General features: G+C 43.3%; 1 protein-coding gene across 1 annotated transcript in view; it reads left to right on the top strand.

The window, feature by feature from the left end:
• LOC110507151 overlaps positions 1-17898 on the top strand; it is a 33681-nt gene extending 15783 nt beyond the window's left edge. Inside the window, exons 4-11 of the mRNA XM_036965627.1 lie at positions 4108-5131; positions 10126-10581; positions 11055-11154; positions 14804-14952; positions 15182-15294; positions 15745-15834; positions 16070-16192; positions 16881-17898. Coding sequence (XP_036821522.1) covers positions 4108-5131; positions 10126-10581; positions 11055-11154; positions 14804-14952; positions 15182-15294; positions 15745-15834; positions 16070-16192; positions 16881-17102 — 2277 coding nt within the window. The 3' untranslated portion in view covers positions 17103-17898. The remainder of the gene's footprint in view (positions 1-4107; positions 5132-10125; positions 10582-11054; positions 11155-14803; positions 14953-15181; positions 15295-15744; positions 15835-16069; positions 16193-16880) is intronic.
• Positions 17899-18893: the final 995 nt, after the last annotated feature.

Below are 18893 nucleotides of genomic sequence, written 5' to 3'. Positions count from 1 at the left end.
GTCTCTGTAAAGTGTATTTAGGAAGGCCAGGAGAAGTTGGGTGTGATAGGGCCCAATGTGTGGAATATGTGTGCTCTCACCATTCTCAGAAATGGCAGCACACATTATAATATTGGCCTGGTGTGGCAATTGGGGCTCGGTGTCCAATGAGATTGCAGCCACGTCTCCTGCCTTTGGCCAGATTGAACCCAGCTTCGTTCACAAAAACAAGAATGTGGGTAATTTCATGCCCTTCCAGCTCCATTATGCTCTATATAGTAACACAGAAACAAAATATAAAGTTAGTTTTACATAGCCTATTCTAGAATCAGACAGTTTAGTAAAGTAGACATTCTTTCTGTTCTTATGGGTATCTACAAATTTCAAGAAGTATATACAGTGCCTTGCGAAAGTATTTGGCCCCCTTGAACTTTGCGACCTTTTGTCACATTTCAGGCTTCAAACATAAAGATATAAAACTGTATTTTTTTGTGAAGAATCAACAACAAGTGGGACACAATCATGAAGTGGAACGACATTTATTGGATATTTCAAACTTTTTTAACAAATCAAAAACTGAAAAATTGGGCGTGCAAAATTATTCAGCCCCTTTACTTTCAGTGCAGCAAACTCTCTCCAGAAGTTCAGTGAGGATCTCTAAATGATCCAATGTTGACCTAAATGACTAAGGATAATAAATACAATCCACCTGTGTGTAATCAAGTTTCCGTATAAATGCACCTGCACTGTGATAGTCTCAGAGGTCCGTTAAAAGCGCAGAGAGCATCATGAAGAACAAGGAACACACCAGGCAGGTCCGAGATACTGTTGTGAAGAAGTTTAAAGTCGGATTTGGATACAAAAAGATTTACCAAGCTTTAAACATCCCAAGGAGCACTGTGCAAGCGATAATATTGAAATGGAAGGAGTATCAGACCACTGCAAATCTACCAAGACCTGGCCGTCCCTCTAAACTTTCAGCTCATACAAGGAGAAGACTGATCAGAGATGCAGCCAAGAGGCCCATGATCACTCTGGATGAACTGCAGAGATCTACAGCTGAGGTGGGAGACTCTGTCCATAGGACAACAATCAGTCGTATATTGCACAAATCTGGCCTTTATGGAAGAGTGGCTAGAAGAAAGCCATTTCTTAAAGATATCCATAAAAAGTGTCGTTTAAAGGTAGCCACAAGCCACCTGGGAGACACACCAAACATGTGGAAGAAGGTGCTCTGGTCAGATGAAATCAAAATTGAACTTTTTGGCAACAATGCAAGATGTTATGTTTGGCGTAAAAGCAACACAGCTCATCACCCTGAACACAACATACCCACTGTCAAACATGGTGGTGGCAGCATCATGGTTTGGGCCTGCTTTTCTTCAGCAGGGACAGGGAAGATGGTTAAAATTGATGGGAAGATGGATGGAGCCAAATACAGGACCATTCTGGAAGAAAACCTGATGGAGTCTGCAAAAGACCTGAGACTGGGACGGAGATTTGTCTTCCAACAAGACAATGATCCAAAACATAAAGCAAAATCTACAATGGAATGGTTCAAAAATAAACATATCCAGGTGTTAGAATGGCCAAGTCAAAGTCCAGACCTGAATCCAATCGAGAATCTGTGGAAAGAACTGAAAACTGCTGTTCACAAATGCTCTCCATCCAACCTCACTGAGCTCGAGCTGTTTTGCAAGGAGGAATGGGAAAAATGTCAGTCTCTCGATGTGCAAAACTGATAGAGACATACCCCAAGCGACTTACAGCTGTAATCGCAGCAAAAGGTGGCGCTACAAAGTATTAACTTAAGGGGGCTGAATAATTTTGCACGCCCAATTGTTCAGTTTTTGATTTGTTAAAAAAGTTTGAAATATCCAATAAATGTCGTTCCACTTCATGATTGTGTCCCACTTGTTGTTGATTCTTCACAAAAAAATACAGTTTTATATCTTTATGTTTGAAGCCTGAAATGTGGCAAAAGGTCGCAAAGTTCAAGGGGGCCGAATACTTTCACAATGCACTGTACAGGCATCATTGAAGTACAGTAAAACTCTCTGTACAATATACCATGTGCAACCCAATGGTTTACCTGGACATACTTCACTCTGTCACTGTTCCTCTCAAATGGCACCTTGTAGAGTTGTTTCATAGTCATTTGACTTTTTTCCAAAACGGTCTATAGTGGAAATGCTGACAGAATTGATATTTGCGAAGATATTGTTGTCATTTATGATTGCACTTTAGATTTCTTAGCCTGATGGAATTGTTGACTATGACCATGTTGCAAATGTCTTGTTCTTGCTGATGACTGAATACTGCTGCTCTGCCACCAGCATGAGGTTGTTGTGCAGTCCTATATATGACATGTAGAGCTGCTCTGCCATCAGCATGAGGTTGTTGTGCAGTCCTATATATGACATGTAGAGCTGCTCTGCCATCAGCATGAGGTTGTTGTGCAGTCCTATATACGACATGTAGAGCTGCTCTGCCATCAGCATGAGGTTGTTGTGCAGTCCTATATATGATACGTAGAGCTGCTCTGTCACCAGCATGAGGTCATTGTGCAGTCCTATATATGACATGTAGAGGTCGTTGTGCAGTCCTATATACGACATGTAGAGCTGCTCTGCCATCAGCATGAGGTTGTTGTGCAGTCCTATATATGACATGTAGAGCTGCTCTGTCACCAGCATGAGGTTGTTGTGCAGTCCTATATATGACATGTAGAGCTGCTCTGCCATCAGCATGAGGTTGTTGTGCAGTCCTATATATGACATGTAGAGCTGCTCTGCCATCAGCATGAGGTTGTTGTGCAGTCCTATATATGACATGTAGAGCTGCTCTGCCACCAGCATGAGGTCATTGTGCAGTCCTATATATGACATGTAGAGCTGCTCTGTCACCAGCATGAGGTCATTGTGCAGTCCTATATATGACATGTAGAGCTGCTCTGCCACCAGCATGAGGTCATTGTGCAGTCCTATATATGACATGTAGAGCTGCTCTGTCATCAACATGAGGTCGTTGTGCAGTCCTATATATGACATGTAGAGCTGCTCTGCCACCAACATGAGGTCGTTGTGCAGTCCTATATATGACATGTAGAGCTGCTCTGCCACCAGCATGAGGTCATTGTGCAGTCCTATATATGACATGTAGAGCTGCTCTGCCATCAGCATGAGGTCGTTGTGCAGTCCTATATATGACATGTAGGATTCACAAAGAGATCATGTTACAGATAGTATATTGTATTCAAATTGTACTGTATTACTGTATATTCCTCATACATATCTTATGGTACATTGTGATTTTCAGACTTGCATTTACCTTTACAATAGTTGCTGTATTGTTGTGAATGAGATGCTGTTTTCCCTACGGAATGTTTGCACAACTGATGACACTGTGAACCTGTTTACATTAGCCTGTGCTCTCCGACCAGCCTCTTCCATTGCCAGACCATGGTTTATGACATGGTCTACAATTGAGACTCTGATTTCATCAGGGACTCTTATCACAAACATTCCATGTCATAGATATTTATGGAATATACATGTATGCCTGACAGATTTTGATAATTTAATGGATAATTTTGCATGTGATGGCTCACATGATGAAATAATGTTTAGAAGTTGTGAAGATTATGACAATTTCACTGAGAATCAACTCATCGGTTTTGATCAGTCATGTGCATGTAGTTATTATGCAAATTGTAGACAATTGTACTTACTCTTGTGCACACGTGCAAAAAAACATGCAATTTGCTTAAATTAATAAGAAATTCAAATCTGGTGTGAGCAAGAAACTAATTGTTCAGAGATTTGAACTTATTGTTTTGGAGAAAAAAAATTGTCATTCGAAAATTGAGCCAAAGCGATTGAGAAAAACTCTAACATAACCAAGTGTTGATGCAGGTTTTCTGTGAAGTTAGGTGAATCCTGTTGTGCAGGAAAATTCGCAACAATAACAGAGTGAATAAATTAGGATCCTACATCTGTATCTTTCTATCTATATAGCTAGCTAGCTAGCTGTCTATCAATTTGAATGGAGTTGAGAATCGAATAGAAGACACATTTTACATTGTTTGCTGTAACATATGGAAAATAAAGTTGTATTGTTGTATTGTAGGTGGTCCTGTTAATCATCTCCCTGTCTATCAGCCTGGCCTGTGGGCACCAGATCGCCGGCCTCTCCTCCCCGGGGTTCGGCCAGTCTGCCACGGCCGCCTGCTACCTGCTGGTCACCCTGGTGGGGGCTTACTTCGGCTGTGGCCGCCTGCTCTCCTTTATCACCCAGGGAAGGGTGGAGGCTCCTGGTACAGGGCTGAGAAGAAGGGCAGGGGGTCAGGGGTCAGGGGTCAGAGCTCCAGAGGACTGTAACGACGTGGTGCCTGTAGGCCTGGTGATGAATCTGCTGTCTGCTAGTGTAATAGCCTGCCCCCTACTGGCTGTGGTTCCTCAACTCGCCCCGGGTCACGTCCCCTGGCTTTGGACGGCTGCTGTATTCCAGCTAGTTGTGTGTGTCCTCTCCTACAGATCCATGGACTCCCTGACCGCCACCTTCTACGGCTTCACCTCCATCCTGCGCTTTGCTGAGGGCTACAGCGCTCTCCTCACAGCCTTCTCCATCCACACCTCCTCCCCTATCCCCTTTCCCGTTGTCTTCGCTGTTCTATTCTTCATCCTGGCTCTGTTCAGCTGTCAGAAGAGTCTAGCTGAGGGTCTCTACCAGCTGTTCTACGTGGCGTATACTATCGCCCTTGCAGCCCAGCCCTCCCTCTCCTTCCAGTCTGGGGCGCAGGGCGTCCAGGCAGCCATCTTTGTTGTGTCAGCCGTGATGTTACTGGTCACCTCCTACAACAACGTCTCGGCCAAAAGGATTCCTACGGGGGAGGGCGTGTTCAAGGCCCTGGTGACGCGTGTCAGCAGCCTGACTCTCCGTCCCCACGACAGACACAGCCAAGCTCCCTACCTGGGCTACTCCAGGTATGCTGACGCAGAGGTGTTAGGTCACGCCTGCTCTGTCCTCGCTGTCTTCTCTATCACGGCATCCATGGGGGACCGGGCCCCGCTGGGCGTGCTGGTCCTGCCCTGGGCTGTGGTGGCAGGCGGCGTCCTCCAGCTGCTGGTCGGCTCCGTGGCCTTCTCCCGTGGTAAGACCTTAAAACTTCTTAGGGCTGCAATCCCGTTAATGGGATCGATATGACAACAGCCAGTGAAGGTGCAGGGCGCCAAATTCAAAACAACAGAAATCTCATAATTAAAACATACATGTCTCTTATATAGTTTTAAAGGTAATCTTGTTGTTAACCTTCCTCGACAACATTCCGCTGAAATTCAAAAATATTTTTTTGAAATATGTAACTTTCACACATTAACAAGTCCAATACAGCAAATGAAAGATAAACATCTTGTTAATCTACCCATCGTGTCCAATTTAAAAAATGCTTTACAGCTAAAGCACAACATATGTTAGGTCATAGCCAAGTCGAAAAAACACAGCCATTTTTTCCAGCCAAAGATAGGAGTCACAAAAAGCAGAAATATAGATAAAATTAATCACTAACCTTTGATGATCTTCATCAGATGACATTCATAGGACATCATGTTACACAATACATGTATGTTTTGTTTGATAATATTCATATTTATATCCAAACATCTCAGTTTACGTGATTTTGTTGGCTCAGTTGGCGCCTTACGTGGAGTAACGTTTTGATTCCAAAACATCCTGTGATTTTGCAGAAATACTCATAATAAACATTGATAAAAGATACAAGTGTTTTTCACAGAATTAAAGATAGACTTCTCCTTAATGCAACCGCTGTGTCAGATTTAAAAAAAACTTTACGGAAAAAGCATCATCTGAGAACGGCGCTCAGAACTCAAACAGCCAGAGGAATATCCGCCATTTTGGAATCAACAAAGTTAGAAACAACACCATAAATATTCACTTACCTTTGATGATCTTCATCAGAAGGCACTCCCAGGAATCCCAGTTCGACAATAAATCATGGATTTGTTCCATAAAGTTCCATCATTTATGTCCAAATAGCCACTTGTTGTTAGCGTGTTCAGCCCAGTAATCCATCTTCATGAGGCGCAGGCACTTCATCCAGACAAAAACTTGAAAAGTTCTGTTACAGTCCTTTAGAAACATGTCAAACGATGTATGGAATCAATCTTTAGGATGTTTTTAACATAAAACATCAATAATGTTCCAACCGGAGAATGACTTTGTCTTCAGAAAAGCACTGGAACGAGAGGTAACTCTGTCGGGAGCGTGCGTCATGAGACCAAGGCTCTCTGCCAGACCACTGACTCAACGAGCTCTTATGAGCCCCTCCTTTATAGTAGAATCCTCAAACCAGTTTCTAAAGACGGTTGACATCTAGTGGAAGCCGTAGGAAGTGCAACTTTATCCATATCTCAATGTGTATTCGTTAGGCCAAGCTTTGCAAAACTACAAACCTCAGATGTCCCACTTCCTGGTTGGATTTTTCTCAGGTTTTCGCCTGTCATATGAGTTCTGTTATACTCACAGACATCATTCAAACAGTTTTAGAAACGTCAGAGTGTTTTCTATCCAATACTGATAATAATATGCATATATTAGCATCTGGGACAGAGTAGGGGGCAGTTCACTCTGGGCATCCAAAAGTGAAAATGCTGCCCCCTATACCAAAAAGGTTAATCCCACCACAGTGTCCGATTTCAAATAGGCTTTACAGCGAAAGCACCACAAACGATTATGTTAGGTCACCACAGGTTTCCAGCCAAAGAGAGGAGTCACAAAAAGCACAAATAGAGATAAAAATTAATCACTAACCTTTGATGATCTTCATCAGATGACACGCATAGGACTTCATGTTATACAATACATGTATGTTTTGTTTGATAAAGTTCATATTTATATAAAAAACTCTCAGTATACATTGGCGTGTTACGTTCACTAGTTGAACTTCAGAGTGTTTTCTATCCAATACTAATAATAAAATGCATATATTAGCAACTGGGACTGAGGAGCAGGCCATTTACTCTGGGCACCTCTGGGCACCTTTCACCTCTGGGCACATTTTTATGCCAGCAGCATACCACCCTGCATACCACTGCTGGCTTGCTTCTGAAGCTAAGCAGGGTTGGTCCTGGTCAGTGTCTGGATGGAAGACCAGATGCTGCTGGAAGTGGTGTTGGAGGGCCAGTAGGCACTTTTTCCTCTGGTCTAAAAAAATATCCCAATGCCCCAGGGCAATGATTGGGGACACTGCCCTGTGTAGGGTGCCGTCTTTCGGATGGGACGTTAACCTTTCTGATCTCCCCATCCCGGATCCGGGTTCGTGAATACAGACTCAAGCTCATTACCATAACGCAACGTTAACTATTCATGAAAATCGCAAATGAAATGAAATAAATATGCTAGCTCTCAAGCTTAGCCTTTTGTTAACAACACTGTCATCTCAGATTTTCAAAATATGCTTCTCAACCATTGCAAAACAAGCATTTGTGTAACAGTATTGATGGCTAACGTAGCATTTAGCATTAGCATTCAGCTGGCAACATTTACACAAAAAAACAGAAAAGCATTCAAAAAAATCATTTACCTTTGAAGAACTTCAGATGTTTTCAATGAGGAGACTCTCAGATAGCAAATGTTCAGTTTTTCCTGAAAGATTATTTGTTTAGGACAAATCGCTCCGTTTTCTGCGTCACGTTTAGCTATGAAAAAACCCCTGTATCCAGGATTGTGTAAATCTATCAGCAAGCTCATTAGCATAACACAACGTTAACTATTTATGAAAATCGCAAATGAAATGAAATAAATATGCCATCTCTCAAGCTTAGCCTTTTGTAAACAACACTGTCATCTCAGATTTTCAAAATATGCTTCTCAACCATAGGAAAACAATAATTTGTGTAAAAGTAGCTAGCTAGAGTTAGCATTTCGCGTTAGCATTTAGCGTTAGCATTAGCGTTAGCATCCAGCACGCAACATTAACAAAAACATAAAAGCCTTCAAATAAAATAATTTACCTTTGAAGAACTTCTGATGTTTTCAATGAGGATACTCTCAGTTAGATAGCAGATGCTCAGTTTTTCCAAAAAGATTCCTTGTGTATTAGAAATAGCTCCGTTTTATACATCACATTTGGCTACCAAAAAAAATCCATAAATTCAGTCCTCAAAACGCAAACTTTTTTCCAAATTAACTACATAATATCGACTGAAAACATGGCAAACGTTGTTTAGAATCAATCATCAAGGTGTTTTTCACATATCTCTTCATTGATACATCGTTCTTGGACACATGCTTTCTCCCCTGAATCAAATGGTAAAGTAGAAGCAGCTGGCAATTGCGCACCGAATTCGACGCAGGACACCAGGCGGACACTTGGAAAATGTAGTCTCTTATGGTCAATCTTCCAATGATATGCCTACAAATACGTCACAATGCTGCTAAGACCTTGGGCGAACGACAGAAAGTGTAGGCTCATTCGTTGCGCAATCACAGCCATATAAGGAGAGAATGGAAAACAGAGCTTCAGAAATTCTGCTAATTCCTGGGTGATGCATCATCTTGGTTTCGCCTGTAGAATGAGTTCTGGGGCACTTACAGACAAAATCTTTGCAGATTCTGAAACTTCAGAGTGTTTTCTTTCCAAAACTGTCAAGAATGCATAGTCGAGCATCTTTTCGTGACAAAATATCGCGCTTAAAACGGGAACGTTTTTTATCCAAAAATGAAATAGCGCCCCTAGAGCTCTAACTGGTTAAACGGGTGTCCTGACTCTCTGAGGTCATTAAAGATCCCATGGCACTTATCGAAAGAGTAGGGGTGTTAACCCCGGAGTCCTGGCTAAATTCCCAATCTGGCCCTCAAGCCATCACGGTCACCTAATAATCCCCAGTTTACAATTGGCTCATTCATCCCCCTCCTCTCCCCTGTAACTATTCCCCAGGTCGTTGCTGCAAATGAGAACTACTCAATATTGCCCCTGCAGCTACTCAATCTTGAAATAAATAATGGGGAAATTGAGCAAGCTTAGATGACTAAACTGCTTGGAGTAATACTAGATTGTAAACTGTCATGGTCAAAACATATTGATGCAGTAGTAGCTAAGATAATAAAGCAATGCTCTGCCTTCTTAACAACCCTATCAACAAGGCAGGTCCTACAGGTACTAGTTTTGTCGCACCTTGACTACTGTTCAGTCGTGTGGTCAGGTGCCACAAAAAAGGACTTAAGAAAATTGCAATTGGCTCAGAACAGGGCCGCACGGCTGGCCCTTAGATGTACACAGAGAGCTAAAATTAATAATATGCATGTCCATCTCTCCTGGCTGAAAGTGGAGGAGAGATTGACTTCATCACTACTTTTATTTTTGAGAGGTATTGACATGTTGAATGCACCGAGCTGTCTGTCTCAACTACTGGCACACAGCTTGGACACCCATGCATACCCCACAAGACATGGCACAAGAGGTCTCTTCACGGTCCCCAAGTCCAGAATAGACTATGGGAGGCACACAGTACTACATAGAGCCATGACCACATGGAACTCTATTTCACATCAAGTAACTGACGCAAGCAGTAAAATCAGATAAAAAAAACAGATAAAAAAACACCTTATGGAACAGCGGGGACTGTGAAGTAACACAAACATTGGCACAGACACATGCACACTGTACACGCACACACGCGCTCTATGTAACAGTACACCTTCCGTCCCTCTCCTCGCCCCTTCCTGGGCCCGAACCAGGGACCCTCTGCACACATCGACAACAGCTACCCTCGAAGCATCATTACCCATCGCTCCACAAAAGCCGCGGCCCTTGCAGAGCAAGGGGAACAACTACTTCAATGTCTCAGAGCGAGTGACGTCACCGATTGAAACGCTATTAGTGCGCACCCCGCTAACTAGCTAGCCATTTCACATCAGTTACATATACATACACATGGATTTAGTACTGTAGATATGTGGTTGTGGTGGAGTAGGGGCCTGAGGGCACACAGTGTGTTGTGAAATCTGTGAATGTATTGTAATATTTTAAAATTGTATAAACTGCCTTAGTTTTGCTGGACCCCAGGAAAGCAGCAGCTAATGGGGATCCATAACAAATACAAATACAAATGTGTACATTTCCGGTAGGTAAGACCCTTGAGAGCATGGCGTTTGTCCTGTATGGTGTCATGTGGTCTGTCTGGGGGCTGACGCGGTACGGCGGGCTCTACGGGGACACACGGGGATTCAACCTGGCTGTGGGCATCATCAGCTTCCTGTTGTTCAACAGTCTGGTGACGGTAGGAGCGCTGTTCCTGAGCGTAGCCTGGGTTGTCTATGCCGCGACCTTTCACCTCATTATCATCTCCTTCCTCCTGGACGCCATGGGAGCACTGCCTTATGGGTATGACATCGGGGTGTCGATAGTGTTTGGCCTGATGTCATTCTACTGTTTCCTGTCTGGTCTGTTCAGCCTGACCTTCCTGACACCCCAGTTGCCCCTGGGACGGGCGTTAGTCAGGCTGAGTGGGACGGGAGGAGGAGGGAAGGACATCTGTCTTCATGTCCCTGCACGCAAGGCCACGGCCGTCCACCAGATAGCAGGTGAAACATAAGGGGGTACCTTTCCTGGGCTCAGTCCCAAAAGGCACCTTTTTCTCTATCTTATTTAAAGTAGTGCTTTATGTTATAGGGCATAAGGTGCAATTTGAGACAAAGAACTGGTCACCAACTCTGCTCTTGGTGAAATACTGTGGGTGCAGGGTTTTGCTTCATTCCAGTACTAACACACCTGATTCAATGTCCTGGTGAGCAGAATGCAGGGTCTCAGTGCTGGACTGAAACAGCAAATCTGCACACCCAGTAGCTCTTCAGAACCATGACAATCATTGGTCTAGTCTAATGCATCATTCTCATGAAAACACTATGAATAACAGGCTGTGTGTGTATATTTGTGTGTGTGCGTGTGTGTGTGTTGAGGCTGACAGGACCACTTCATTGCAAATTCTTTAGGTCTTTAGTTAGTTGGGTTATTGATGTGTCTCAACCCAACTCTCCCTATCCCTCTGTGTCTCCAGAGATCATGAAGAGTGGAGGTATATGTGGGATGCCCACTGACACGGTCTATGTACTGGTGGCAGCTTGTAACAGACCGGACGCTGTGGAAAAGGCCTACAAGTGAGTTTCAATTACACTGCATACTAGGTCGTTATACGTACATTGTAAAATATCATTTCATTAGATGAAATTAATAAACTTTGTACTCACAATGCTTCATAGTGGTAGACTGGTCCCAGATCAATTTTAGTTGTCTCGACAACTCCTCTGTCACGACCAAGACAGTTCAAACAGATCAAGGACCAGGCTATCATACTGCATTTAAACTAACTATTCTCCTTGTCTCTCCCTGTGTGCTGAAGGTGTAAGCAGTATGTTGTGGATGACCCTCAACTACTTTTCTCCTTGCCCCCCTTCTGACACCCAGGTGGCGACACGCATCTCTGTGTGCCTATCAGATATCTCAACTTATCCCACCACCTCCAGCTCAACCTTGACAAGACGGACCTGCTCTTCCTCCCTGGGAAGTCCTGCCCGCTCAAAGACCTCTCCATCACGATTGACAACTCCACGGTGTCGCCCTCCCAGAGTGCAAAGAACCTTAGCGTGACCCTGGACAACACCCTGTCGTTCTCTGCAAACATCAACATATTGACCCGTTCCTGCAGGTTCATGCTCTACAACATCCTTAGAATACCACCATACCTTACACAGGAAGTGGCGCAGGTCCTAATCCAGGCACTTGTCCTCTCCCGTCTGGACTACTGCAACTCGCTTTTGACTGAGCTCCCCACTTGTGCCATCAAACCCCTGCAACTTATCCAGAACACTGCAGCCTGCCTGGTTTTCAACCTTCCCAAGTTCTCTCATGTCACCCCGCTCCTCCACACACTCCACTGGCTTCCAGTTAAAGCTTGCATCCTCTACAAGACCATAGTGTTTACCTATGGAACAGCAAGAGGAAATGCCCCTCCCTACCTTCACGCTATGCTGAAACCCTACACCCCAACCTGAGCACTCCGTTCTGCCACCTCAGGTCTGTTGGCCCTCCCACCACCCAGCTCCCACTCAGCCCAGGCCAAGCTCTTCTCTGTCCTCCACCCAAAACTCCCATCTTCCGAAAACATCTGAAATCCTACCTCTTCAAACAGTATCTTAGATAATCCTCCTCCCCAACCACTTAACCAGCACTTGCACTTGGGCTCATTGATTTGAAAAATAAATGCAAATGTTATTTACATGTGAAAAATGAATACCATATTACATTTTTTTTAACACATTTTTATTTAACCTTCATTTAACTAGGCAAGTCAGTATATACTGAATTTGCTATAGGCCTATTGTTTACCTTTTTGTTGGTGACACTTTGATAACTTGGTCACATGCAACTGTTTAAAGGACAAATCCACAGATGAAACGATAACAATATGACCACCCAGCCTCTGTTTTGGTAAAAAGCAGAGGGATGGGCCTGGAGAAATGTAACCACTCTCAGATTAATAGACAGCTATGAATTCAAGGACTGACCATCCATGATATCAAATTATTGTTTTAACCATGTTATGAGGCTATACAGGGTTTGTTTACGTTTACAATGTTTACAAACATTGGAGAAAAACAAGATAATATTTTAGGATCTCATGGAGTGTGACAGTTGAGCTAAGCTCAAGAGTTATAAGTTATATTATTTAAGAATCAATGGATATACAGTACAAGTCAAAAGTTTGGACACACCTACTCATTCCAGGGTTTTTCATTATTTTTACTATGAAATAACACATTTGGAATCATGTAGTAACCAAAAAAGTGCTAAAACAATCAAAAAAAGTTTTCTTTTTGAGATTTTTCAAAGTAGCCACTCTTTGCCTTGATGACAGCTTTGCACACTCTTGGCATTCTCATGCTTCATGCTGGGAAAAGGCCTTAACCAACAATGCAGTTCAAGAAATAGAGTTAATAAAATATTCATGTAATAAACTGAAGTAAAAATAATAAAATCAATCAAACAAAAAGTAACACAGGAAGTGTACATAACAATAACGGGGCTATATACAGGGGGTACCGGTACCAAGTCAATGTGCGGAGTACAGGTTAGTTGAGGTAATTTGTAAAGTGGCTATGTATAGATAATAAACACACGAGTAGCAGCAGTGTAAAAGCAAAAGGGGGGAGGGGGGGATCAATGTAAATAGTCCGGATGGCCATTTGATCATGGCTTGGGGGTAGAAGCTGTTAAGGAGCCTTTTGGTACCGCTTGCTGTGCGGTAGCAGAGAGAACAGTCTATGACGTGGGTGACTGGAGTCTTTGACAATTTTTTGGCTTTCCTCTGACACTGCCTAGTCTATAGGTCTTGGATGTCAGGAAGCTTGGCCCCAGTTAGGTACTAGGCCGTCCAAAAAGAATGTAGCAACAACAGATTGTCCCTTTAAGTCTATCAAAAGTGTGCGAGCTTGAGCATGTGTCCATTAGGACTATGGATTTTTTTTATCAGCATGAATTAGATTGAGCAATAAAAGCCCTACTTTTACTCCGTAGGCTGGGATCCACACTATGCAGCTGTTGTTCCATAGGCTGGGATCCACACTATGCAGCTGTTGTTCCATAGGCTGGGATCCACACTATGCAGCTGTTGTTCCGTAGGCTGGGATCCACACTATGCAGCTGTTGTTCCATAGGCTGGGATCCACGCTATGCAGCTGTTGTTCCGTAGGCTGGGATCCACACTATGCAGCTGTTGTTTCGTAGGCTGGGATCCACACTATGCAGCTGTTGTTCCATAGGCTGGGATCCACACTATGCAGCTGTTGTTCCGTAGGCTGGGATCCACACTATGCAGCTGTTGTTCCATAGGCTGGGATCCACACTATGCAGCTGTTGTTCCATAGGCTGGGATCCACACTATGCAGCTGTTGTTCCATAGGCTGGGATCCACACTATGCAGCTGTTGTTCCGTAGGCTGGGATCCACACTATGCAGCTGTTGCAAGAGCACATTTTTCACTGGCTGTCCACTGGTTTCAAAAACAATGACTGATAGGCAGCTTAACCTTCTTGAATTCAACCATTATTGGGTTCAAATACACATTAAGATTTGTGAATAGCCATCCACAACAACCACAATCCGTAAAATGCAAATAGCTAAATGAGAGAGCAGAAGTGTGATTCACATCAATGCACTATTTAGATATCAATAATACGTGATATTCGTATCACTGTAGACTACACCACTGCTGTCATCTTCACCTCCAAGCGTTTATTCAAGTTGGATGATCTTTGGATGCCGACAGCAGTGGCACCATTGGAAGACATAGCTTGGACTGTAGCCTACAAAAGCCTATTCCTGCTCTTTTCCTGTGATCCATCAAACACATTTGGTGTGTCATCATAGTGGTCTCTGACTTGTGGTCAGACTCACTCGGGTGGAACAAATTTAAACTTGCCCCTTTTTTCAATGCTGATTTGAATGTCATTGAGAAAACAAAAATGTCAAAGATTTTTTTCCGCAAACATCCTTTCTGAATTTAAAAGTAATCCTCAAAGTGATAATTTCGTTTATCAAAAGTATCTGTAATCTGAATACAATATATTTTGCTGGTAATGTAATGGATTACAGTAACTGTTTTTTTTGTTGTAATCCCTTACATGTAACGGATTATATGTAAAGCGTTACTTCCCAACCCTGTTAATAACTTATTCTACTCGTCTCTAACTGTGTGTTGCAGGTGTAAGCAGCATGTTAATAACATTATATTTGTCTCTCCCTGTGCAGGTGTAAACAGCAGGCTCAGGACCGGCCCATGTCTCTGTGGGTGTCCTCTATTAACCAGTTAGAACCGGTCAGATCCCTGCTGTCTGCCCTGCTCTGGGACTTCATGAGCGCAGCTTGGCCCTCCTCTATCAGCATGGTCATAGCCAGGGGTGGGTTATTAACACTGTGTGTGTGTGTGGTGTGTGTGTGTGTGTGTGTCTGGTGTGGTGTGGTGTGGTGTGGTGTGGTGTGGTGTCGTGTGGTGTGGTGTGGTGTCGTGTCGTGTCGTGTCGTGTGGTGTCGTGTGGTGTCGTGTGGTGTCGTGTGGTGTGGTGTCGTGTGGTGTCGTGTCGTGTCTGTTAGTTATTATGATGAGTATGTCCTGTCTTCCCTCACCAGGTCCTTGGATGGAGATGTTTGGTCTGGGGGAATCAGCTAAACACATCGGAACCCCTCAGAGCATTGCTATCAGGAACCCAAACTGTGCTGTGGCTACTCATCTTATCAACCTGGTATGAACCCTAACCATGACCTCTATCCCTAACCCCTGACCTCTAACCCTGACCCTGATTGTGCTGTAGCAACACACCTCATTAACCTGGTACGATCACGGATTAATTACAAAAGATACAAAATATAGTACATAAAATGTATTTTTATTTTTTATTTAACCTTTATTTTATATAGGCAAGTCAGTTAAGAACAAATTATTATTTACAATGACGGCCTACCCCGGCCATACCCGGACAACGCTGGGCCAATTGTGCGCCGCCCTATGGGACTCCCAATCACGGCCGGATGTGATGCAGGCTGGAAACGAACCAGGGACTGCAGTGATGCCTCTTGCACTGAGATGCAGTGGCTTAGACCACTGCGCCACTTGGGAACCGCTACATACATTATACAGCATCTAAATGGATGCTTGCCATTGTTGCCAGATAATATTATGTTCTGTTCTGTAGGTGGGTCCCATTGCTGTGACGTCAGCCAACCCCACAGGAGAAGCAGACACCACACACCACAACCAGGTGTATGCCAAGCTGGGAGACAAGGTGAAATAGGCACACAGACATGTCATAGTTCAATTGAGTCAAAACTACAATCGGAAATGTAAAAAAAGATTGTGATTTTCTCACTCACTCACTCACTCACTCACTCACTCACTCACTCACTCACTCACTCACTCACTCACTCACTCACTCACTCACTCACTCACTCACTCACTCACTCACTCACTCACTGTCTGTCTGTCTGTCTGTCTGTCTGTCTGTCTGTCTGTCTGTCTAGGTGGATGGTGTGTTGTGTGACGGCCCTTCCCCAGAGAACATCGCCTCCACTGTGGTTGACTGCACCAAGATAGACAGCGGCCATATTGGATTCTTCCGAGTGGGCCTCATTCCCAAGTCTCAGGTAAAAACAAGGCGGCTAACATGACAAGAACCTCAATACTAGCACCGACCGTTAACATGACATGACAGTAACACCACCTCATGTCCTGTATGTAATGGTTGTTGTGGTGTGTGTGTGTGTGTATGGGCGTGCATGCTGGGCCGGCTCTTGGTTGGGGGCCCCCGCCAAACCCTCGAGTGCAAAACATTTTAGTGGGCCCCCCTTTATTGTCGGGGGAAAGAAGTACATTTCCTGCAATTCTACACATTTTGCCATGACTTACGCCATGTTAATATGAAATCTGAGTGAGAGTGACTAACACAATCAATGGGGGCCCTCTGGAGGTCAGGGCCCCTGGGAACGTGCACTTTGGGCTCGGTCTGTAATTGGGACATGATTACTACAAGTTTAGATAGTCGGCTAGACTAACTTACCAATCTAATAATTGCTTGCTGACATGTGTTAATGGAGTGACTGTCAGTGACTGGATATAACAAGAGGAAAACTGCTGATGAACAAACACATTTCGAAATTGCACCTTGTTTTCGACTATTCTAAATTGAGACCTCCCATTTTTTTTGGGGGGGGGGGGGGGGGGTCGTGTTCTGCCTGTGTCGCTTATGTGTGTGTCTGTCTGTATAATGTCTGTAATGTTCTGTGTGTCTGTGTGTATAATGTCTGTAATATTCTGTGTGTGTGTCTCTGCCAGGTGCTCCAGATCTTTGAGGAGGTCCAGAAGAGGCATTCTCACGGTCAGATTAACCCAGGGTTTGAAGCAGACCTCACAGAGCCTGACCCTAACCCTAACCTCACAGACCCTCAGAGGAACACAGAAGAAGACAACACAGAGTCTACAGAGTCCTCAACTGTTCCACCACCTACCCAGTCTCCTGCCAACATGGACACCTCTACACTAACAACACAACCATGAGACTGCCCAAGCTACAACTAGTCTGGCTAACACATACTGTAACTCTCAAAATCCTCCAGACTTCATAGTCTGGAAAGGTTCTTTTGATGTTGTTGTCACGATGTGTTGATAATGAAGGGGATGTGCCCTCAGACTTCAAGGCAGCTGGTTGGATATCCCATGTTTGAAATTGAATGAATCATGATCTATGTTTTACTTAATCACCGCCTCACGAAACCACACTGTCATGTGTCGCTCATCTGCTTCCTGTTTACATACAGTAGCTACAGCAGGGGAGCAGGCACGGGTGGGCCTGAGAGGACTAAGACTAAGCTCCCCCAAAATTTGTTTTGAGTTTGATATTTGACATGCTCTCTACTTGTCAGTGTTCCAAATGGAACATTATTTGTATTTTTCCTAAAGATGCAAACACCGTCAGATAGAATTGATAGCAGTCAGTGCACTGGGTTAGTCAGATTTGATGAAATATAAAATAACGAATGATGTATATAAACCCTGGATTGCTGATGCTACAGTATGTATTGGCCATTGAGAGGCTTTGAAGCCACCGGTTGGTCATATTGGCACTCCCCAGTAGGAGCAGTCCTCCATAGGAATTAATGGAATTCTACACTATTTATATAAAATGTTTCAAGGACATTTTTGTTGTAGTTGGGACAGTAATATTTGTATTCTCAAAAAATTATTCTTGTTTGTATGTATGAGAGATGTTTTCTGTTTAATTTTTAGCTCACATAATATCATTTAAAAGTACTCATGAATGTGTCTGTAATAGAATAAATGTGGCTAAAACTAATGTAGACATTAATAAATGCATTTCTATAACTTCCAAAATATTTTTTACAATGGTGGGGAGTGCCAAGATGGAGGCACAGTGGCTTCAACACAGCGCCCTTAATCAGTCATCTAGTGTACAGTGCCTTGCGAAAGTATTCGGCCCCCTTGAACTTTGCGACCTTTTGCCACATTTCAGGCTTCAAACATAAAGATATAAAACTGTATTTTTTTGTGAAGAATCAACAACAAGTGGGACACAATCATGAAGTGGAACGACATTTATTGGATACTTCAAACTTTTTTAACAAATCAAAAACTGAAAAATTGGCCGAATACTTTCGCAAGGCACTGTAGAAACGGGAGTTTGTAAAAAGGCTGTGGTTTGAGAGGTCTTGATCAAGGAATGGTTTCTTGTGCAAGGGGGTGATGGCAGTGATGCTGAACAGTGATAGCACCGTCTTAATAACACCTCTTGGAACCTATTCACCTTTTGGAATGGATCACCACCACAAGCTATTGTCAGTGCATGTAGATAATTAAAGGGCATTTTTTACATGTGTATGTACTGTAGAGATGTAGGATCTTAATTTGCTTACCATTTTGTTGCAGTACATTTCAGGCACAGCAGGAAATGCTAACTTGTACTGCATTCAAGGTATAAAAAGGCTTCTAATTTCCACTTTAAATTGTCAGACTTGATTCACCCCATAGGAATGACCATTAATTATAATCTACACAATAATCCACATTTCCTGTTGTTGTAGATCTGTAGATCCTGTTGTTGAAGATCTGTATCAATAAGAAATGACAATAAGAAATGACTCAAAAGCGCATCAGACAGCTGCCATCAGAACAGTGTGGTCATGTTTAACACAGTTCAAGTCAGAGCCATATACACTGAACAAAAATATAAACACAACATGTAAAGTGTTGGTCCCATGTTTCATGAGCTGAAATAAAAATCCCAGTAATATTCCATATGCACAAAAAGCTTCTTTCTCTTACATTTTTGCA

This window comes from Oncorhynchus mykiss, chromosome 27 (assembly GCF_013265735.2).
Source record: "Oncorhynchus mykiss isolate Arlee chromosome 27, USDA_OmykA_1.1, whole genome shotgun sequence".
NCBI lineage: Eukaryota > Metazoa > Chordata > Actinopteri > Salmoniformes > Salmonidae > Oncorhynchus > Oncorhynchus mykiss.
Note: the sequence above shows the minus strand (reverse complement) of the source record. Positions and strands in the feature narration are given on the sequence as shown.